At 43.8% G+C, this 24510-nt stretch overlaps 2 protein-coding genes, 1 long non-coding RNA gene and 1 other non-coding gene across 4 annotated transcripts; 3 read left to right on the top strand and 1 right to left on the bottom strand.

Moving 5' to 3' along the window:
* The first annotated feature begins 1717 nt into the window (after window positions 1-1717).
* LOC114239515 (5S ribosomal RNA) lies at window positions 1718-1834 on the top strand. The gene has a single exon (XR_003624444.2). It is a non-coding gene; the product is annotated as a 5S ribosomal RNA (ribosomal RNA).
* A 5268-nt stretch (window positions 1835-7102) lies between these two features.
* On the top strand, window positions 7103-14604 carry LOC114239327 (uncharacterized). The gene is given in 5 exon segments (XM_089735496.1): window positions 7103-7735; window positions 13677-13929; window positions 13932-13979; window positions 13982-14125; window positions 14128-14604. Coding segments are annotated over 5 exon segments (1308 nt in total). The 3' UTR covers window positions 14358-14604.
* Window positions 14605-17391: 2787 nt separating this feature from the next.
* Window positions 17392-18883, top strand: CPG18 (cuticular protein glycine-rich 18). Its single transcript, XM_028169670.2, has 3 exons — window positions 17392-17569; window positions 17724-17760; window positions 18501-18883. The coding sequence occupies exons 1-3, from the start codon at window positions 17558-17560 to the stop codon at window positions 18794-18796; spliced, it is 345 nt and encodes a 114-aa protein (XP_028025471.2). The 5' UTR covers window positions 17392-17557; the 3' UTR covers window positions 18797-18883.
* Window positions 18884-21835: 2952 nt separating this feature from the next.
* Window positions 21836-23875, bottom strand: LOC149500820 (uncharacterized). The gene is made up of 2 exons (XR_016324700.1): window positions 23717-23875; window positions 21836-22156 (listed from the first exon to the last, which is right to left on the bottom strand). It is a non-coding gene; the product is annotated as an uncharacterized LOC149500820 (long non-coding RNA).
* Between the last annotated feature and the right edge of the window lie 635 nt (window positions 23876-24510).

Raw genomic sequence — 24510 nt, 5'->3', positions numbered from 1 at the left:
GTGTCAAGGGACACCCGGATGGAACGAAGTTCCTTTCGATTAATTAGTGAAGGAATTGTAATTTTTTTTTAAGTTATAATAATAAATTACGGCATTATGAAGAAGAAAAAAACAATACTATGAACTAAATTACTATTGTTGAAACACTATCTCGAGAAACTGTACTCATTACGCGGACCAATCGGATACGAGCAATGTCACGCGATAAGCGCCTACACGTTGATTGGTCAGAATGACGGATCTAAAAAGTGTCGTGACAACTTTTCGTAAGAAATTTTTCCGTCTGGCCCCCTTTCACAACGCGCGATAAGGAACTTCGTTCCAACAAACCTTTACCTTTACTTATTCGTAAAGATCATAAGCGTCATTTGAGGATAGCTAAAATTTGTAACAACACCCGTTTTAACTAACCCCAGAAACGGTTTCAAATAACCCCGAGACAGGGTCAATCTTCTGAGATTATCTAAGAAGCAAGAAATCTAAGTCAATACGGTATATTAACTAATATTATTATTGTTGTCATATAGAAAGTTAATCTATAATTAGAATCTCTTACTAAACAAATAGGCCGTCATAATAAAGTCACAGTAGTGTGACTTACCAGTGGATCGGTAGCGATTATATCGAAGAAGTTTCAATTGACCCTAGTCTGCCTGTCTAGTATTCAAGTTCGTGCAATTTAGGTATATATTTATCCAGACTGTGTATTCAGTATTTTTATGGTTGGTATTTATACCAGTATAATTTTTTGCAAAAAGACAGGAGAGAGAGAGAGATAAAGATCTTTCTTTCTCTTGAGAGAGAGTATGCTATAATATAGTACCCAAAAAAGCTACGTTAAAACAAAGATGTAATTGGCAATTGGTGTGTATAAAACAAAAAATATGAACATTATTAACAACTGCGGCGGACAATGAGGGTGTGCGTCAGTTGACGATGAAGGATTAACATCGTGCAATAAAAATCAAACTCGCAAAATTATAATTTGCGTAATTACTAGTGGTAGGTCGTTTTGTGAATCCGCACGGGTAGGTACCATCATCACCCTGCGTATTTCTGCCGTGAATAAAACATAAAACAAGACCATCTCTGTATTTGTTTGTTTTAACATCATGCAAAAACTATTGAATCGGTTTTGATGACGCCTTTCGTCCGTAAACGTTCACCATGATGACGATTGATAAGCCGGTAGTAAAATAAGAAATTGTCGCCGCTAATTCAATTTTATATAAATTGAGCTTCTACTCGATCAAATTACCTCCTGGCTGAGCCTCTGCTCGCCCACCTGTCCTGGTGAAACTGGAAAGGCCTCTGGGCCGCCAGTAATCATTCAATCATTAAAAAAAACAATGGAGTCAAATTACGCGCTACGCTCATCTATTATAATATAAACAACTGATTTAGGACTTCACGTTCCATACGGATTTTAGTTTTGGTTTTTTTTCTTGTGGTGGTGGTCCGCGCACGGGTATGTACCACCACCCTGCTTATTTCTGCGGTGAAGCAGTAATGCGTTTCGGTTTGTAGGACGGGGCAGCCATTGTAACTATAGTGAGATCTTAGAATCTCATATCTCAAGGTGGTGGCGTATTTATACTGTAGATGTCTATGGGCTCCAGTAATCTTTTAACATCAGGTGGGCTGTAAATTCGTCCACCGTTTAAGCATTAATTAAAAAAAAAATATAATATTTATTGCTTAATTTCACCATTTGCTCGCCAACGTCCATACCACGTTGAAAACACCGGTTCTCGTCCGATCACCGAAGTCAAGCAACGTCGGGTAGTCAGTACTTGGATGGGTGACCGCCTGGGAACACTACGTGATGTTGGCTTTTTTACTTGTGAAAACCAAATTAATAATATTGACGATTTTAAATTAGTGTGTTTATCAACACACATTACGCTCATGGATCTATTTATTATTATTATTATTTTTTCATGCGAATACTAAAGGTCGTGATAATTGTGATTCCCATTGCCCGTAAACAGAGATAAGATGTAAGATTGAAGCATCAATTAGATAGTGTTACAATAATTAGCCTCAGAACTACACAGTATAACAGTACGTACTATCTCCGGGACTAACTATAGGGTGTACATATCACGCAAAGTAGTAAATTATTTAGGTTACGCTGATATATACGCGGCATTTATGCTGTAGATGTCTATGGCTCCGGTAGCCACTTAACACCAGGAGGTCTTTGGTTGTAGGGTCACCAGTGCCAGGCGGTACAATAAGGAGTCCGTAATAGGATAAGCAGTTTATTTACTATTTACACAGTAATTAGCAGAAGGATATAGTGCGGAGAACAGAAGGCACAGATAAAGCGGTACAGCGGAACAGCCTTTTACACTTCGTAATCAGCGCGTCAAGAACTTCAGCTCCACGATTCCCGCATTCTCGCAGATAAAAACAAAGTCACACACATTTATTATTTATTTATTTATATCACCCGCCGGTGGAAGATCGTTTTGTCGTATACCTAAAACTGGTGACCCTACAACCAACGACTTCCAAAGGTCGTGAGCTCGTCCACCCACCTAAGCAATAACAATAAAAATAAAAATAATTAAGAGAAAAAACGTTTGATAATACCGCCCATTAGCAGGAAGCAAAACTTAATCGCAAGAACTTAAGCCATAAGATCGATTTTGGCCAATAAAACAGTTTATTACTTCCGCAAACGTGCTTTTAATTCCGTATCTATACTTAATTATAAAGCTAAAGAGTTTGTTTGTTTGAACGCGCTAGTCTCAGGAACTACTGGTCCGATTTGAAAAATTATTTCAGCTTTAGATAGCCCATTTATCGAGAAAGGCTATAGGTTATTTAACATAACGCTAAGACCAATGTAAGCTGAGCACCAAAAAGAATGTTCAAAATCGGAGTTTAATCTCTTTTGAGAACTTCAGCTGCGTGCGCTGTAAGTAAGTAATTAGACCAAAACGGACATAACCTATAAATAATGTTAAGCCCACAAACAAAACATATTAATCATAGTTTTCACACACCGACTTCTCATTATCAGAGGCTCAAGCATCAACGTGATTAGGTAAAGAATTACAGAAGTTCATAAACAAAACGTATAAACGTCCTGGCGTAATAAACACTTTAGGTACATAAAAATGTATGGCCGCTTGCTGGGCTGCTGGGTCGAATATATTAAGTGTATAATCTATGGTCGCAGCCGCCGGCTCGTCTACGACAATATCATATAGCTTGACAGTTACGTCTGCGTGAAACGGAACACAGAAAAATAATGATTTTAACTTAATGATAAAATCATAATTCAATACGTTAAAAAATAATATATACCTAGTTATTAACTTTACAAGATTTGATATCATTTTTGTGATGATTGGGTCTAAAAACTCATTCATGAGTAATCTGTCTAAATACAGAGAACGAAACGTCATGTTATGACTTTAATACGGAAATGACGCGAACAATGTTGATGTACTATTAATTTTAAAATTATAATTCCGGTCCTGTACAAACCATTTCTGTAGTGAAATTGATTGTAAAAATGAGAAAACTTTTTCTATGTTATTTTGATTCTGCAACATGCAACTTTTGAATTGAATTGACTTGCATGAATTTCCCCTTTAAAAGATTTAAAAAAAGTGCGCGACAGCATAATTATGTCTATATATTAAGGTTGGCTCACTATAACGTTTTTTAATGTTAAACAAATTTGTTCTAAAATAAAGTATTATTTGTGAAGGTGTTTTTGTAAAGATGATATTGATCCCTATCCAAATAAATACGTTATTCATTACAACATTGAAACACCAAAATCACTTCAAGATAGGCTTTGATAATTATAGATTTTTCTAGATAGATCAGATCTTGATGTAAAAAGGAACATTCAGGAAGTCTACCCTTTCGAACAATTTTTTTTTATCAGGATCGGTTCAAGCATTCTCGAGAAATCGGTGAACATAACATAAAAAATTATGGTCGAATTGTTAACTTCCTCTTTGAAGTCGGTTAAAAGCGTGATTTTGGTACCTTAAATAACGCCTTAGCATTCTATTACTCAAAAAATTTTCACTTTCTGCGTAAATGAAGAGGTGGTAAAATTTAGCGTTATGCCAAAGTAACTATTCTAACTTTTACGCTATCGAGAACGTTAAAAACTCGCACTAAGCACACAGAGTTATACCGCGTCTGTCTGCCGACGCGTCCGGCAACTACCCTCTTCTCGCTTAAAAAATAAAACTAGGTATTCCGCATTCATTGGCCGTCTTTCTTACTTCCTAACACGACATCTGCTATCTCTCTCACTCAGTCGTGCTCCATATCTGTCATTCATCCATATCGCTCCGTTCCGTCCCTACATAAATGTGTGAAGGCTGGCTCTGAAAGACAATATGATTACTTGAAAACGACTAACATATCTTTATTATGAATTCAGCGAAAATTTTCCACTCAGTCTTGAAACTATAGTGGGAAATGAGTATTTATTAAATGGAAGCGGTAGTGGTAATTGCTTTATTGCAACATCATTTTAAAGGTTTGAACGGAACAAATTAGTGAAACCCTAGTCTAATCCACTAGCAGCACTCGTGATGACTCGTTCTTATACAAAAACTGGAGAATTGGTTAAATGAATTACTCAACTGGCATACCAATGACACGCAACGAACCAGCTGATTAAGTTTTTTCGCGCGTTTTTTCCGCTGCATATATAATTCGTGGGGTTACCATATTAAAACTATAAATTTACACAGCGTACGCAGGTCATGACGGCAGTTTCTTTTTGAACCGTAACAGTTAATATGGGTAAAATATATGAAAATATGGGCGATACTCAGATATTACCAAGGATAAAAGCAAAGGAGCAGTATTATTATAAATTGAGATTTGAGTTGATTATAAATTACTTGAGACCTTAGAACTTATATCTCAAGGAGTGGCGCATTTACGTTGTAGATGTCCATGGGTTCCAGTACCCACTTATCATCAGGTGGGCTGTGAGCTCGTCCACCCATCTAAACAATAAAAATAAATATCAATAGTTCTGTCATTAAGATTATTTTTGGATAAATACTATCCTCTAAGAATGATTGTATTAAAACTATGTATTAATAAGAATCCACGAATAATAGGTAAATAGATAAATTATCAGTCTATTCATACTAAGTATAAAAAATAATCACTAGTATATCGTTACCGGTCATTACTTCAGACATTCAATGCATTATTCTCCACAAACCTACATTAACACCTATGTATTTGAAACGGATTGAAGTATAAAAGCAATATGGAGAATATTATTGAATTTATTCTACATTATTTATTATATATTTTTGAGTTTATTGAAGTTTGATATGTAGCTGAAAACACATACTTGTGGTAACCGGGCGAAGTTGGCTACACAATCTATGTAATCGACTTGTATACATGATTAATTTATGCAAATATTTAACTCAACCTATATTCCAGAATGCAGATGTATTTTTTTGGAATTATTCGTTATAAAAATATGTCGATCTTAAAATATTAGCTAGTGTTGATATTATTTTTTACATAAGCTTAATAACCATAATCTAGTAAACATATCTAACGTGAAATAGGCAGTCGGAGTCGATTCTCAAATGTACTAGTAAATAGTCTCAGAGTAGTTAAAAAGAGATTAAAATTTCTGTTATTTATTTAAATATGCTTAGAAATTAGATCGTTAAAACGCATCGCTAATATCCCGGTGATCAAATTCAAACGGAAGTTTTTTTACAAGAAATGTGGACTTAACACAATATGTCTACTAATAACAAAGAAAACATAAAAACCTCTTACCAAGTGAGAATTTTTCTACCCAATATAGATAAAACGTAAAGTCGATTAATTTACTTAAATTTTGATGAGTATTCTACTTAAACACATCAACTGTCTAGAAAACGTTTGCACTATGTCTGAATTTCCATAGAATACGACAAAAATTCGAATGTCTATGAGCAGATTGTTATGAATGAGCAATTGTTATGCTAATGCTCAGTCTATCCCCACACAACGTGGTCTCGCCTTGTCGCGGCGGTGGGGCTTAAGTGTGCACCCCGATACCGTGGAGCAGCATTGTCTGCAGAGGGGTGCCGCGAACTAAGAAGACTGCACACGGTGTTCCCTTTTCCCACCTTTGCTGGACAAAGGGTGCGTGAAGCGGGAGAAGGCTCCCTTCTGGAGACCTTTTGGAGGCTAGGCCATGTCCCCGGCAGCTCTTTGACTGCTAAAGGGAAGGCCCTCCAGAGGAGGGTACCGGTACGCCGGCGTGGCCACGTCGTGGTCAGACGTGTGGGTCTGTCAGTAATGGTAGACCCCACGTGGATGAGAAGTGAACCGGAGGGCACTCCCTTCCGGTCGCTGGTTGCCATGTCCCCGGCTGCCTCTTGGCGGCTACAGGGGAAGGCCCTCCAGAGGGGGGTACCGGTTTACCGGCGTGGCTTCGTAGAAGCATACCGTAATCCCTACCGAGTAGGGGACGGGGGCCGCTGCCTAGCAGGGGCCGCGAGGATGTGTACCTCTATAAAAAATGCCCTAATCTTAAGCTTGTGACGTGCCCGGTGATGAGATGAGTGGGGAGGGAGTCCAGTCGTAAGGGCCGTCCCAGGGGACCGACCCCTGGTTAAATAACAAAGGACCAAAAAATGATGGCAAACTTAAAAATAAAATTACCCCAGGAGGGTACCACCCTAGGTGGAGAATCCCTCCGTGCTTCCACCTCGGTGGGAGCATGCTGCCCCGCGTATTCTGGGGGGGCAAAGCATGCCACGATGAAGGGGGCTGTGCGACGGGCAGCGGAAAACCCGTCGAACCGAGGTGTGACAGCGCTGGCTCGACGCGCTCTGCGCTCGTCAGCGAAGGCGAGGCGGCTGGTCCGAAAGGGACAACCGCCAAGAAGATTAGGCGGAAGAGGAAGTCTTGGCGAGCTTCCTCTCGTGAGGGGGTAGGGGAGCCAGCGTCATCCTCTGGCGCAGATGCCCCGCCGGAAAAGGTGTTGGTAATCTCCGATGCAGCCTCTGCTGCGGAGGAGATGCCGCCCCCTAGAGGGAGACCCGCCCGGAAAAGGGGCGCGCCGTCACCGGCGCCATCATCAGTGTCAATGTCTGTCGCCTCGTTGGATGGGCAGACGACAGAGGAGGAAGAGAGCGGCCTTCAGGATCCTGCCATGGTCATAGACAGGGCCATGAAGACCGTGAAATCATACGCGGCCAATGGCACCAAGACCAAAGCCGCTGGTCGTAAACTGCGAGAAGTGGTCTCGCAGGTCTCGAAAGTTCTGCCATCAGTTGCTTCTGCCAATGACCAGGTGGTACAGCTGATGGCGGAGAATTCGAGACTTCGAGCACAGCTCCAAGCTCGGCAACGGCCCGATGATGGAGCAGCGACGTCCTGGGTCGCTGGAGCCCCTCGGAGCTCCCGTCTCCCGGCGCTGACTGGTGATCAGTGGCCTGTGCTGCCACCACCGCGTGCGGCACAGGAGCGTCCGCGTCTCCCGTCACCGCGCTCTAGAGAGACGACCGCCGCCGCGCGGCAGCAAGCACTCGCGGGGCCACGGATGCTGGCTCCGCCAGAACCGAAGACCTTCAGCCTGGACGAGGTCATCAACCGCACCGTCCAGGCTGTAGTAGAAAAGCTGGGCGGGAGGCTAGCGGCTCTCGAGGCGAGAGTGACTGTTTCGGCCGACGTTAGGCAACCGGCGGTGACGGGTGCTTTGGCCACCCGTTCCGCTCCTGTACGGGCTCCGGCCACCAGGTCGGGCCCGGGACGGGATCGAACTAAGCGAGGGGGCGGCGCTAACGCGAAGCCTCCATCACAAGCACCCCAGTCCCGTCCGCTGCCTCCGCCCCCGTCAGACATGGACGAGGGGTGGAACGTGGTGGCCCGGCGGGGTGCCAAAAAGGCCTCACTGGCAGCTCCCCAAATGGGTAGAGCGCCAGTGGCCATGGCGGTTCAGGCTGCACCCCAACAGGGTCGAGCACCTGTAGCCGCCAAGAAAAACAAAAAAACAAAAAAAGGGAAGAAGTCGTCGCGGGCGCCGCGATCAGCGGCAGTGGTTCTAACTTTACTGCCTGCCGCTGAGGCCAAGGGCATCACATATAATGATGTGATGGCCCGGGCGCGTGAAGCAGTCAACCTGGACGAGATTGGGGCGGAGGAGGGCCTCCGCAGCAGGCAGACGGCCAATGGGGCCAAGCTGTTAGAGTGTCCCGGTGCCGATAGTCCCGGCATCGCGGAGCGTCTGGCGGCGAAGCTCCGTATGGTCTTGCCTGAGGAGGAGGTGCGGGTGCACAGGCCGGTAAAAATGGCGGAATTAAGAGTGACCGGCCTGGACGACTGCACCACCAGGGATGAGGTGAGAGCGGCCGTCGCTACCCAGGGCAACTGTGCACCGGAGAATGTAACCGTGGGTGAGCTGCGCCGTGGTTATAACGGGGCCAGCTCAGTGTGGGTGCGTTGCCCGTTGGAGACGGCTGCCTCCCTGGCTGCTCCTCCGCCCGGGGGACCGTCGGGGAATCCAGGCAGGCTGCGCGTGGGCTGGATAGCGGCCCACGTGCGCCTGCTTGAACCACGCGCCTGGCGATGCCTCCGGTGCTTTAGCACCGGACACGGTCTCGCCAGGTGCACTAGCTCGGTTGACCGCAGCGGTCTGTGTTTCCGCTGCGGCCAGCCGGGCCATAAAGCGGCGTCCTGCGCGGCCGCCCCGCACTGCGCTCTGTGCGCTGCGGCCGGGCGCGGGGCTAACCACCGGGCGGGAGGAAAGGCGTGCCTCCCGTCCGGTGATAACACCGAACGCAACCGGCACCGGAAGTCAAAGCGCCGGCAGAGGAGAAAGTTGGCCAGAGGAGCACTGGCCAACGCTGTAATCCCCGCTGCGGCACCGGTGCCGGAGGGTGGGGGCAGCGGTGAAGGGGAGGGAGCGATGGATGTGGTCCAACAGTAATGGACCGCACCTATCGCTTCCTCCAAGGAAACCTGAACCACTCCGCCAGAGCTCAGGACATGCTGTCTCAGAGTATGGCGGAGTGGTCTATAGATGTGGCTGTGGTCGCCGAGCCATATTTCGTTCCCCGGCAAATGATTGCTGGTTCGGGGACGATGGCGGCCTGGCGGCCATAGCCATAAGAAGAGACGCGGCGATCCCCCCCTGGCGATGGTGACCAGGGGCCAAGGGTTCGTCGCGGTGCAGTTGGAAGGGACCGTCGTGATCGGGGCGTACTTCTCTCCGAACAGGCCTACTGTCGAGTTCGGGCATTTCCTGGGCGGGATCGGGGCGATTGCTCGCCGCCTCGCTCCCCGTCCAGTGATTCTCGCGGGGGATCTCAATGCGAAGTCTGTCGCATGGGGCTCCCCCCGCTCGGACGCTCGTGGTAGGCTACTGGAGAGGTGGGCGAACGCGGCCGGCCTCTGTTTGTTGAATAGAGGTTCGGTTGCGACGTGCGTGCGGTGGCAGGGCGAGTCTATTGTGGACGTTACGTTCGCAAGCCCGGCATCGCACGCCGTATCCGCGACTGGAGAGTTTTGGAGGGGGCGGAGACACTGTCAGATCACCGATATATTCGGTTTGATCTCTCCGCCCGCTCCACAGTCGCGGACGTCCACGGGGACCACCCCCGTGGTGCGTCCCGGTCATTCCCCAAGTGGGCACTGAAGCGCCTGAATAAGGAGCTCCTGATGGAAGCCTCTACGGTGGCGGCGTGGGCGCCCATGCGTCCACACCCGGTCGAGGTCGAGGGAGAGGCAGGGTGGTTCCGGGACACGATGCGTCGCATCTGTGATGCGTCGATGCCCCGGATCGGCCCTCGACCTAATCGCCAGGCGTACGGTGGTCGCCCGAAATTGCGCAATCCCGCGTGGAGTGCGTTCGGGCGAGGCGAGTGCGCCAGGCATCGCCGCCGCCGCCTGCCGCGGCGCAACGATCCGTTGCGTTCGCGGCAGCAGAGGCCCGGCTGCACGGCGCATTCCGCGTCGCGCAGAGGGCATTGCAGCTGGCCATCAGAAGAGCCAAGAACAACCACATGGAGGGTCTCTTGGAGACGCTGGATGAGGATCCGTGGGGGCGGCCCTATCATATGGTGCGCAATAAAATGCGCCCATGGGCCCCCCGATCACGGAGCGTCTCCAGCCTCAGCAGCTGCGGGACATCGTCTCGGTGCTTTTCCGCAGGCGGGAGGGATTTGTCGCTCCCGCTATGGACGCGCCGCCGGACTACGACGGCGAAGTCCCTGCTGAGGTGCCCATAAACGGGGCGGAGCTCCGTGTGGCCGTTCGCAAATGTGCGCGAAGGACACTGCACCCGGCCCGGATGGCGTCCATGGCCGGGTTTGGGCCTTGGCCTTGGCCCTAGGGGACCGACTCTTGAGACTTTACAACCCTGCCTCGAGTCGGGACGGTTTCCTTCATCGTGGAGGACGGGCAGACTCGTGCTGTTGAGAAAGGAGGCGCCCGGCGGATACTGCCGCCGGTACCGTCATCGTGTGCTGGATGAGGGGGCAAGCTGCTGGAACGCATTCTGGCAGCCCGCATCATCCAGCATCTGGTCGGGTGGGACCCGATCTGTCGGCGGAGCAGTATGGCTTCCGAGAGGGCCGCTCAACGGTAGACGCGATCCTTCGCGTGCGGGCCCTCGAGAGGCCGTCTCCAGGGGTGGCTTTTGCGGTGTCGCTCGATATCGCCAATGCGTTTAACACCTGCCCTGGTCCGTGATAGGGGGGGCGCTGGAACGACATAGAGTGCCCCCCACTTCGCCGGCTGGTGGTTCCTACTTAGAGGACAGATCGGTCACGTGTACCGACATGGTGGGATCCTGCACCGGTTCCCGGTCGTGCGCGGTGTTCCACAGGGGTCGGTGCTCGGCCCCTTTTGTGGAATATCGGGTATGACTGTGCTGAGAGGCCCTCCTCCCGGGCCTGAGCGTAATATGTTACGCGACGACACGTTGGTCGTGGCCCGGGGGGGAGTTTTGCTGAGTCTGCCCGTCTTGCTACGGCTGGGGTGGCGCATGTCGTCGGCAAAATTAGGAGATTGGGCCTCGACGTGGCGCTCAGTAAATCCGAGGCCATGTGGTTCCACAGGCCCCGGAGAGTGCCACCTGTCGATGCCATATCGTGGTTGGAGGCGTCCGTATCGGGTCGGGGTGCAGTTGAAGTACCTCGGCCTCATTTGGACAGTCGTTGGACCTTCCGTGCTCACTTTCAGAACCTGGTCCCTCGTTTGTTGGGGGTGGCCGGCGCGCTAAGCCGGCTTCTGCCCAACGTCGGGGGCCTGACCAGGTGACGCGCCGTCTCTATACGGGGGTGGTGCGATCAATGGCCCTATACGGGGCGCCCGTGTGGGGCCAGTCCCTGGCCGTGGGGTGCGAAGCTGCTGCAACGGCCGCAACGCACCATCGCGGTCAGGGTCATCCGTGGTTATCGCACCATCTCCTTTGAGGCGGCGTGTGTACTGGCTGGGACGCCGCCTTGGGTTCTGGAAGCGGAGGCGCTCGCCGCTGACTATAGTGGCGGGCTGAACGTGCCCGGGGCGTGGCGCGTCCCAGCCCCAGTGTGGTCAGAGCACGGAGGGCCCAATCTCGGCGGTCCGTGCTGGAGTCGTGGTCCAGACGGCTGGCTGATCCTTCGGCTGGTCGTAGGACCGTCGAGGCGATTCGCCCGGTCCTGTGGATTGGGTGAATCGTGACAGAGGACGCCTCACTTTCCGGCTCGCAGGTGCTCACTGGGCATGGTTGTTTCGGTGAGTTCCTGCACCGGATCACAGCCGAGCCGACGGCAGAGTGCCACCATTGTGGGCGACTTGGACACGGCAGAGCATACGCTCGTCGCCTGCCCCGCATGGGAGGGGTGGCGCCGTGTCCTCGTCGCAAAAATAGGAACGACTTGTCGTTGCCGAGTGTTGTGGCATCGATGCTCGGCGACGACGAGTCGTGGAAGGCGATGCTCGACTTCTGCGAGTGCACCATCTCGCAGAAGGAGGCGGCGGGGCGCGTGAGAGACGCACAATCCCGCCGCCGTCGAGCGGGGCCAGGGAGGCGGATTCGCCCAAGCCCTGGCCCTCTAAGTGTTTCGGGTCCCCCTCACATGTCGGTCTGGGGACCGGCGAGGGGGCCTAAGAAGACGACGTGCAAGCTGCTCTGCACGCGTTTTACGCAAGAGCATCCGGGTGATGGAAGGCCGGCTATCCTCGACCCACGCTGGTTCTGGCCAGCGGGGTATTCCGTAGGGTAACCCTCTAACCGGCGCCATCTAGGCGGGCTTCGGACAGTCTGCCGACCGAGAGGGCTGGTGGTCGTGCGCCGACGACCGCCAGTCCGGCGTCCCGAGGGGGAGGGTGATGGGAGAGATGTGCTCCGCACTAAACGCTTCACTTTCCCCCCTTTGCCTTGTCATGAGTTCTGTCTCATGCGAGGTTTGGACGTTGGTTGTTGAGCGACAGGAGGTTTTAGTCAGTTCGACTCTGACATACCCCGCCCAGTATCCCCAGAAAAGGGCGGAAGTCCGGCGATTTCCTCCTGACCAAAAAAAAAAAAAAAAATGCTCAGTCTATAAAATAGAAAAAAATACAATCGCAACTTTCAAAATTATGAATTAGAACCGTACTACAGTTCATGGCAGCCCTAAATGAAAGTAATCTGTTTTAATTGAAAATAGTGCCGCCCAGTAGTCGAAATTCCACTATACATTAAAATTTCGCATACATTATTATATAAAACATTATTATGATTTATAGTCAAAGAGTATAATTTAATAAACAGATTTCACCAGGCTACATAGACAAATAATTTAAAACAAACTTAATCTATCTCAATTTGACCACAGATTTTAAACAATAACAAAAGTTTGAAACAACATCAAGTTTAAAATTGTTTAAAGGCGTGTGCGTGTGTCAAATACATGGGTGGTGTAATGTTTTGTTATTGACATAACGTATTTTTCACGCATAATAAAAAAAAATAGCATTCTGCACTCCTTCCCTATATCCCTCATAAGGTGAAAAGTCATACTCCTCCGTCCGCGTAATTTTCGTAAAAAGGAGTACAAAGTTTTTGTTTTCACGTATTAATTGAAGATTTTCGCGGGTTTTCGGTCAATTCAGATTCCGATGCAGGGGAAATGATTGCAATCCTCGGTTCTCCAGCTAACGTGAACAATGGTGCATGCTCGTTGCGATGCATCGACATGGTCAACTGGCAATAATATCGATTAGTTTTTACCGACTGCATAATCGTATTCAAATAGGACAGCATCGCATTAGCGTTGGTAATACGATGTTAACAATTTTCGGTGCGGTATAAAAGTGCGTGCAATTTTACAAAACATAACACTGCAGTCGATTGTCGATCCGGTGGTGTCTCAGCCAACATAACGATTACAAATTAAACATGTCTCGACTACGGTAAATTAAGTTCCTCTAGTTTTTGTGAATTCGTACCAACTTTAAAAACAGTTTAATTCTCTAATAATTTCGCTTTTAATTTTTGCAAAAAACAATTCTCTTTGTCATCGCCTGGCGTATGAAGTTCTTGGAGAAGTTCTTGATATTGATGATACAAAAAACATAGATATTTCATTAAAGTTAACACATAAAATAGACATTCGTATATATTTCAGGCGCAGTTAAGGACTCTCGGCAGAACAATCAGGCTATATAGACATTCACTGGCCGGTCTTGGAGCTTAGGAGTGGGAGAGCGTACATTGGCGGCCGGCCGCCATTGGAGTCGCAGCTCCGGCTGTAGTTGCTGCCGCTCCTGCTCTCGGCAGTGGAGCAGCGCTGAACAATGCTGCAGCTGTCGGGGCCGCTCAGCTCAGTGCCATCCAGAATGCACAGGCCGTGCAAGCCGCTCATATCGCTAATTCCGCTGCCGCTGCTATCCAGGGGGCCCGCGTCACCGAAGCTGCCGCTAGGGCCGGGCAAGCTCAAGCGATCACGAATGCCAAGCTTTGGATGCAGCTCGCGTCGCTAACATTCAGAGAGCTCAGGCTGCGCGTGGGAAAATGCCAGAGCCGCCGAAGCCGCCAGACGTGCCGCCGCCGCTAGTGCGCTGAAAGTCGCCCGCGCTGTTGAAGCCGAACGCTTGGCCAACGCTGCCCGTGTTCAAGCTGTTGCCATCGCTAACACTAGAGCAGTAAAGCCGCCCGTATCGCCAACGCGGCTAGAGCTCAGGCTGCCGCCGTGGCTACTAGTGCAGCTCAGGCCCAGGCTGTAGCTGATGCGGTCGCTAGGAACCCGGTGCTTTGGAAGGTGCTGTTTTGGTGGGGGGGAGGACTGGTCGCTGCTGGCGGGCTCGGTTCGGCCTGGCTTACGGCATCGGACACGGCTACGGTGCTGGATACGGCTACGGTGCAGGATACGGCTTAGGCCACGGATACACCGTAGGCCACGGTTACGGGGCGGGAAATACATTCACTAAATCACAAGACCACGACTGATAGTAAAGACGAATACAGCATTGAGAACAATGTAAACATTTCTAGGGCCATTTTATTTCATTCACACAGAAATAAATGGTTCACGGCAGTAATGCAATGTTTGGTTTAAAAGGCATGAACTTGTAAATATTTCAAAATTTGTAAATATGTTATGGCTAGGACTGTCTTGTAATTAAACGAATGCAAACACTTATTCACTTTGTGTTCGCTTTCCAATATAAGCCTTCCTTAAATCCAAAAAATGTTTTACACTAAAATTGGAATCTACCTAGTCAGGTCATAAATTCTGTCACTGTTTAATGTAAAATAATTGAAACAAGATTCATTATGTATCCATTCATATACCAAAATGAACTTAACAAAACATAGATTCTTATGACACTAAAGTTTATTCAAATCTGGACTGGAGGAGGGCCAGTCTTCGTGCCGGATGAAGTCGATTTCACGCGCCGCCAGCCAGTCTTGTGTGCTCTTCGCTCTATAGCTGGCGCCGAATCTTGTTGGAATACCCAGTGCCTGTTATGAACATGGTATGAGAAACAGGTTCCACAAGGTTCGTCAGGACTGTATTTTGATACACAACTGCATTCGTTTTTACACCTTTCACAAAAATGTACTTCTGTTAAGCCCAATAGAAACTCCCAACCATAACATGAGCGAGGATGGAAAATGACCTCGTTGGACACGCGGAATACGGTTGCTCGCTTCTTCACTACTGTGTGCGTACACCTTATCATTTTGTTGTTGTAGCTCTCTTCTACGGTAAAAATTTTTCATCCGAAAAATGAATTTCCCGATATTTTTCCCCGCGTACCGCTTCAACAAAGCGCAGCATCTCTTCAGTCTCAGGTCCATTAGACGAGCATTCAACGATGTCCTGTTTTTCTCGATATGCCGAAGCCCTAAGTCTCATTTAACACCCTTTCACCGTGGTTCTGTTTAACCCCATCTGAAGGGCCAACAGTTTCTGCTTACGTTTGGGATTTCTTTGAATTCGCGCCTTCACAGCTTTATCACTGCTGGAGTCCTAACAGACCGAGGGCGACCACTTCTTGACCTGTCATCTACACTAGAGTCTTCATTTATCGTTGATGGTACGATAAACGAATCTTTTGGTTATATTCAATTTTTCAGTATGTTAAATTTGAATTGGCGCGTAACCGTAACGATGCAACGCAATAACTGCAACACGGTCTTCTTAAGCGTCCTCTCCATTTAAAAATGAGTAAAATTCTAAAAGTATACATTTTTATTTTCATGAACAATTCGAAATTCGAATTCAATAAACTTTTTGTGGCCAGCATTCTAAAAGAAAAGTTTTTACTGTGTGACAATACTTATGACCTGACTAGTTATATATTAATACGTGAAGCAAAAACTTGTATCCTTTTACGAAAATTGCGCGGACGGAGGAGTATGAAATTTTCCACACTTAAAGAACTAGTGACCCGCCTCGCTTCGCTTCGGAAACATTAAAACACACATTAAACCAAAAAATAAAAATTAAATTAAAAAAGTAGCCTATTCATCAGGGACAATGTCGGCTTCTAATGGAAAAAGAATTTTTCAAATCGGTCCAGTAGTTTCGGAGCCTATTCGAAACAAACAAACAACAAATCTTTCCTCTTTATAATATTAGTATAGATTAGTATAGATATAGAGAAGAAGTGCACAATGCTAATATTTTTTAAATAATGCATAAAAGATACATTAAATCAATAAAGAAACATTACACACACTACATACCATAGATTATACACTTAATATATGCTACATACCATGTATTTGACGCAACACGCATGCATACTATTTATTGTCAAACTTTTGTTCTTGACGTCTGTGGTCAAATTGAGAATAGATTAAATATTGTTTGTCATTTTTTTTTATAGTGTAGCCTTGGCGAAATTTGTGATTATAGAAGTATAAATTACAATCATAATAGTGTACAAACTTGCAAATCCAATTAATTATAGTTGAATTTCGACTACTGCGGGACCACTAGTATGTATAAATATGTTAATCAACATTCATAAATGTATATCGTTTATGTTTTGTAATGGAAATTTTCTTAAAATGACTGAGTTCGATTTGCTGACCTGAATATTTACAGAAGGGAGCGGATGAAGATAATATTAAAGTCTGACTGAGTCATCCCCAAGCGCAGTTATTGTTGCGTAATTTTATTCATTTTATAATAATTCTTTTTTTACCGTGTATTTTACAAAATCAAAACATGTTGTTCTTAATCTTACAATACTCACGAAAATCACAATACTAAAGTCACGGATTAAAAACGAAATCCAGAATTTTGAATTTATTTTTGATGTAGAAAGAGCATTCCTTAACGTGATGGTTTTTTATTTATTTTTATTGCTTAGGTGGGTGGGCGAGCTCACAGCCCACCTGGTGTTAAGTGGTTACTGGAGCCCATAGACATCTACAACGTAAATGTGTCACTCACCTTGAGATATAAGTTCTAAGGTCTCAAGTATACTTACACCGGCTGCCCTACCCTTCAAGCCGAAACGCATTACTGCTTCATGGCAGAAATAGGCGGGGGTGGTACCTACCGGACTCGCGCGGACTCACAAGAGGTCCTACCACCAGTAATTACGCAAATATAGGGCCTGTAGCTAGGGCCAGTGTTAGCAACACTCCCGGTTAGAGCGCCGTCAGTCATCTACACGTCAAGGAGAAGCTGAAATAGCCTCTCAAGGCATAGGCAGGGAAAAAAAGATATCATATTAGATGTACCTACTTAAACCTTAATATCACACACATGTTGTTTAATATCAAAAATTTGTTAAAAATTATTGATTCATTCTTGGACATATAAAATTAATACGAAATTTGAAACCTATCGAGATATAACAGTGAAACAAAAAAAACTGTCTAACATTTACGGCTGGAAGATAAATTGTGGTTCTAATTAAATTACACTGGCCCCTGTTGCATCAATGCTTCAGAAGCAAATTGCTATCTCTAATGTAGATAATATTTGACACAGATCATTAAAGTCCATGTAAACAGGGCGGGGTTCACGCTTCTGAATGAGATAAGGGTAATGTATATAAGGGGAATGCTGCAATAGTTTACAACATAACTTCAAAGCTTTGCATCCGTTCTAAAATGAAGATCACAGTAAGTTCTCAATTGTATTTCTATGCTAATACTAACTGCTTATTAATAATACAATATCAAATGTATAGCTTAGTCAATGAAAGCATTTGAAAAATACATATACGAAATGATTCCGTTGTTTTGTTTAATATGGTTACCGTATTTAATTTTACAGATTGCCTGTTTGATTTTGATTGTGGCAACATGCTACGGTAAGTTTTTGCACCAGTCTATTTAAATACAAAACAATTGATTTCTCGCAAATAGATCTGTTTGTTATCTACATAATATGTATGCCCTCCATAATAAGCAATTGGGATGCTTATAATGATGTACTTTTTTTGTTATTGCACTGTATGAGTTGATGAGCCCACTGCTCTACTCACATTCAAATATAGTTAAGTAATATAGTATAATATATAATATAGTTAAATAATTAATAGTGAAACGTTGTAACCCCATACAAATTGCTTCGATCAACAATAGTAACGCTATGATATAATAACGCTACGTTTGACAACGCTTGCCGCTAGCGGCGCTGTTCCAACTCTATACAAAATTTGAATTAACTTTTATGTTGTCGAGAACGTTTAAAAACTCTCACTAAGCACACAGCTGTTGCAAAGACCCATAGATCATACTTTCACTTCTCTCACTATTCACTTCTTCTCTGACACTCTCTTCAGTTTACGCTTTAATCTTGCGTTCTTATTGACATCAACAACAAAACCGTCAGTCATCACCGTCATCATCAAGAAACTATAGGCATTCGAAATGGCGTGTCAAATGGGTAATTAAAATAAAAACGCGATATTCAACCCTAAAAGTAGTTTAAATAACCTAACGAAAAGCATAATATTTGCAATTGCTATTAGACTATAGTACACAAACAGGCCTAGAAACCGGCAGAGCTTACTCCATTCTACTTGATAGCTCATAATTATTTTTTCAGGTTACCCGTATGGATACGGCCATGAAAGCTCTGGTGGGCAAAGCGGTCGTGGTGGTTATGGCCAGGGAGGCGGCCAAGGCGGATATGGTGGCGGTCAAGGCGGATATGGTGGTAATCAAGGCGGATATGGTGGCAGTCAAGGAGGATATGGTGGCAATCAAGGCGGATATGGTGGTAGTCAGGGCGGATATGGTGGTAACCAAGGCGGATTTGGTGGCAACCAAGGCGGATATGGTGGCGGCGGTTTCCCTCAAGGACGAGTAGACCAAGGAGGTTACCGCGAACATGGATATTAATTGAAAATAACACGAAACCGTATTATTGAATGGTGGAAATAATGACCACTAGTTTTGTAGAGAGTCAAAATAAAAATATTAAATTTACACTCGCTTCTTCTGATTTCTTTTAGACTTTACAATAATAGCTTTCATAGTAATTTAGTTTACGCATTTAGTTTTATCTTTATTTAAAAAAATTTTTTTTACTTAAGCCATACATAGCTCTGTGTTTTGGTATGTATTGTCACCCAATTAAACAAAAAAATCTAATGATTCCTTTTTTTTTATTTTTTATTGCTTCCGATAGGCAGACGAGCTTACGGCTGTTTTGCGGCAGAAATAGACAGGACGGTGGTACCAACCCGGGCGGGCTTCTACACAGAACCCTACCACCAGTTCACGTTTTCCTTTCGTTTATTTCTTTCCTTCTTTTTTCCTGTTCGGGTCAAAGATCGTGATGCTCTTATTAAGTGTGTAATCTATGCTTGAAATGAGAATTTCACTGTGATCAGAATATTATATTAATGTTAATTTCACAGTGCATGCACACAGCTTGTTTCATATTGGAATATTGCTTGCTGTTTTGAATCAGGAATTTTTAAATGTATTACTAACATTGAGGATTATGAGCTATTGTTAAGTTCTATCGGTAGACGAGCTAAAGTGGAGAATATCGTTATTAATTCGAAGACACGACAGCTATATCTAAAACTTCTTCTACGTTTTTATGTGGAAATAATATCCCCTTCTGTTTTCCCTAATTTACTAAAAAACATGCTAAAATTTTACGTTTTTTTTCCTACCTAAGCTGATAGCCTTGCTATATCAGCGTAACCTTAACTAGTAGGTAAGCTCACGGGGCTCAAACCTGACGACGTTGCTAACGCAAACCCTAGCAAGAGCCGTGCTTCGCAGAATCTACAACCGGATCGGAAACGCGACCCACTGAGAAGATCCGGCGAGAAACTCAGTGGGCTCAATTTTACAAATTTCACCATTTTGTTGTACACAAACATACTTTACGCCGGCTTGATTATGAATTGTTAGAGGTTATCCTAGCTCAAACAAAAACAATTTTATTTGTTATAAAATGATATACATATATTACCTTCGTATACAGACTTAAATTTTGTAGTTGTTCAAGATTTCCCAGTTTTATAAATATGGTTTACGAAGACCTTGGAATTTTAATTTAAACTAGAAAACATGAATTATTTAATATTTGGTTATTTTCCCTATTTAATGCAAAAATATGTTGATCCATCGCCCTTGTGGTCGGTACTGAAATAAACAGCTCTTGTTAATATCGTTAATTATGTTTCGTGCATAAAATTACAAAATAAACAAGTATTGAGTCCATGTTAACAGTTGTGTGGGGTCAGGACATCAGATAAGGGATTATAAATGTATATAAGATTAGTATTGCAATCGCTTTCAGCATACATCTTTTGAATACCTAGCCGAATGATTAGGATCATCAAAATGAGATTTACAGTAACTTAACCAAGATAATTAGTGTGTTTTTTAATGTTGACAACATATAAAATGTAGCGATGTTGTTTTTATTAGCAGTTTTTTAGTGCTATGAAAAACACGCGGACGCTGTCAAAGAAGGTAATACATCATTTTAAAGATTTTATATTTATAGATAGCCTACTTAATTTATTGCTGGCAACAACATGCTACGGTGAGAGTTCATATTTTATTCTGTTTTTTTTTTGTCCTTAGATACGTCCTTAGTACTTTCCCTAATTATGTATAGTAAAACATTGATCATTTTTTAGATAATTTTTCATATTTCTATTTTTTTTGTATGGAAGTCATCTGAGACATGAGTTCTAAATCTTCGATTTTACGGAACAACGGCTGCCTCACCCTTCAAACCTAAACGCATTAACCACTTCACGGCAGAAATAGGCAGTGCTCACAGAATGCACTACCACTGGTAAGTTTTATTTTATAAATCTAATACATACTATTGAAGATATAATAAATAATGTACCTTAGTGTAAAAACATCAATTAACAAACCAAAAGTGGTTGTTTGACTTCTTTTTTTCGTCTATCGATCTATAGGTCTATCGTCTATCGTCCGGTGCATTCGTGTGTAGCGATGCAACGGTGTTCGAATCCCGAAGGCGGGTACCAATTTTTCTAATGAAAAACGTACTTAACAAATGTTCACGATTGACTTCCACGGTGAAGGAATAACATCGTGTAATACAAAAATCAAACCCGCAAAATATAATTTGCGTAATTACTGGTGGTAGGACCTCTTGTGAGTTCGCACGGGTAGGTACCACGGCCCTGCCTATTTCTGCCGTGAAGCAGTAATACGCTTCGGTTTGAAGGGTGTGGCAGCCGTTGTAACTATACTGAGACCTTAGAACTTATATCTCAAGGTGGGTGGCGTATTTACGTTGTAGATGTCTATGGGCTCCAGTAACCGCTTAATACCAGGTGGGCTGTGAGCTCGTCCACACATTTAAGCAATAAGAAAAAAAAAGTTTTATTTCATCAGAACAGAATAAAAGAAACAGTGGTTGTTTTATTGGCCATTGGCTAGGAAAAACGTTACTCTTTTTTTTTATAATAAAACCTTCGATCAATAATAGTATTGATCGAAGAATCTTTAAATTAATACGTGAAGCAAAAACTTTGTATCCCTTTTTACGAAAATTGCGCGGACGGAGGAGTGTGAAATTTTCCATACTTATAGAGAATATAGAGAAGAAGTGCACAATGCTAATATTTTTTTAAAATAATGCATAAAAGATACATTAAATCAATAAAGAAAACATTACACACACTACATACCATGTATTTGACGCAAAAACAGGCATACTATTTATTGTCAAACTTTTGTTCTTGACGCCTTTTGTCAAATTGAGAATAGATTAAATATTGTTTGTCTTTGTTAATATTTTTTATAGTGTAGTCTTGGCGAAATTTGTGATTATAGAAGTATAAAATACAATCATAATAGTGTACAAACTTACAATTCCAATGAATTATAGTCGAATTTCGACTACTGCGGGACCTCTAGTAAAACAAAACATTCAGCTGCAGTCGAATTTAATATGCTTGTAGAATTAATTGTTAATTAATAAAATTGATACATCGAAGACTTTCCTATAATGGCTTCATGATTTTCATTTTAGTTTTTGCCTCCCATCTGTCCGACGTTTTGAAGATCCTTATTGTCTTTAGAGTCGGGGATTTTCGGTGCTTCCTGCGATTTATGCGTCTGCTCCTGAGGCTTATGGCCATGGTCTGTGGGATTTTTTAGGTCCGGCACGTCGTGGTCCAAAGGTTTGGCTGTCGATGGCAGCTCCATGCTGATTACAACGGCCACTAACATCAGCGCGCAAACTATGATCTGTATAAAAATGTAAATAAAGCAATAAATAAGGCAATAATGTAAAAAAAAGATGTGTGGTGTCGCGGGACACCGGATAGGAACGAAGTTCCTTAATAAAAAATATAAATTTTAAGTTCTATTCGAGGTCTATAGAAAATAAAACTGGAGGTTTCGCAACAACCCACGGTCATTCGGTAACGGGCGAACTTATTGTGGTACGCTTTATTCACGGATGTTGGCATATGAGTTAGTGTATTGCGCAAACGAACGCCCTGAGATCGTGGTCAATGAATGATAAAAAAATATGTTATTTTTTGTACGTTATTACAAAATGAAGTCGTACACTGAGTGCATTACTAATAATTTTTTTATGTTACGGACGTTTTTCCCGGTTAGGGTACCCCTCCGTATCGTCCCATAAGGAACTTCGTTCCAAAACAAACTTTTATAAATATAGAAAGAAAATCTCACATAACAGATGCATTTATTATGTGATCATTTAGATGCATGTTTCAGTCGCGTTTGACCCTATGTAAATTTCTGGCTGTGTATTATTATGAACATAATTAATATTGTAACAAGAAAGTGAGTTACATTATTTGTTATGTTTTCACGTCCTGACTACTTAACTGATTACTATGAAATTTCTATACTTGTTGTGAGAGATAGTGGTTGATACTTTTTATGCAAAAAGAAGTAAGTAGGTACTATTCTTTCTACATTAACACCAATGAAACGTGTAAAATCAATTAATACTTAAGGTTTTTAAGTCTGATAGATATTAAAATTACGGAGATTTACTGAGTAATACCTATTTGCGTTATGGCATCTGGTTGTCGCATTCGATATTTTCCTTAAGCAACGATAAGAGTCCTCTCAAACACAAGATATAACGTAAGTTTAAGTTTTTAAAAGTATTACCGCTACAGCGAAGCAAGCCAGCGTTCTTATTATTATTACAACGAGTAATGAATATAATCATTTATTGTGTCCAAAGGCGGATCAGTTTATCGTTCATCTTATAGTTGGTGGTCACTGTTGCCCACGAATATTGGCATTGCTAGAACACATCATAGCGCAGCTTACTGCTAATATTATTTAAGTGGAACGGAGAACCTATTTATCTAATATGCTTTTAACAGGTCGTGCCACGGAGACAGATGGATATGATAAAATCAGAGGGTTTTGCATTTTACTTATTCATGACTTCCTTTAAGAAAATAATTTAATACATTTGTGAGCTAGGTTATTAAACAAAAAATACACGGTTTTCTTATCGCCAAGAGCCATTGATGTATTAAAAAAAAAAGGGTTTTTATATATCAATGCCAAGAGCGAATACTTTCATGTAGAAAATTAAGTTATTCATTCGCGAAATAAGTATGCAGGATTGTAGTACATACCGGTAGGTCTTCACAATACGTCTCATCCACAGTAAAAAAGAATATTGAGGGGTGAAAGGCTTTAAGGTAAAGGCTTAAAGGTTTTAACGACATATTTGCAACTTTACAGGAGAACCATTTAAAGTTTAAAATTTGAAAAAAATATCACAAAAAAATAAAAATAAAAATCTCTTACCGCAAGTCTGGACATGTTGAGATGTCGATTTCCTTTTTGTTGAATATCATTCCTGCGCTCTTTATATACAGAATTTCTAAGACAATAGTAATAATTTAATTACGAACATGTCAATTGCAGAAAAAAACCCTAGACAATAACATGTGGTCGGTAACAGAGAAGTCATTAGCTTCTTATTAATTAGTCTAATCATTTCTTAATGAAATGATAAGTACTTGTCATGGAAAATGAATAGGTGAAGTTGACTAATGTATTTTTCTTCGTTTAAAAAAATATAATTGATCATTAGTGACTCTTGTATCACGCAGGCAGGCCTTTGTAGGTAGACGAACATCCGGGAGTCGAGCGACAATGTTGGTCGCTCTAGGGCATCAGCAATGCCAGTATAAATCGCTAATGCTGGTGGTAGGACCTCTTGTGAGTCCGCGCGGGCAGGTACCACCACCCTGCCTATTTCTGCCGTGAAGCAGTAATGCGTTTCGGTTTGAAGGGCAGGGCAGCCGTTGTAACTATACTTGAGACCCTAGAATACGGTAGGCAGCGGCTTGGCTCTGCCTCTGGCATTGCTGAGGTCCATGGGCGACGGTAACCACTCACCATCAGGCGGGCCGTATGCTCGTCTGCTTACAAGGGCAATAAAAAAAAAAACTCGCCCGGTTACGCTTGCATAACCCCCTAGGTAGGAAACATCAGGTAGGAAAAAAAAAGTATAGAATATTGTCTTTAAAGTTGCGTTGGCCAGTGCGTATAACAATGTCAGTATTGGGTCTAGTAACTTTCTCTTTTTCCATAAA

The sequence above is a fragment of the Bombyx mandarina genome, chromosome 19 (assembly GCF_030267445.1).
Source record: "Bombyx mandarina strain Sakado chromosome 19, ASM3026744v2".
NCBI lineage: Eukaryota > Metazoa > Arthropoda > Insecta > Lepidoptera > Bombycidae > Bombyx > Bombyx mandarina.
Note: the sequence above shows the minus strand (reverse complement) of the source record. Positions and strands in the feature narration are given on the sequence as shown.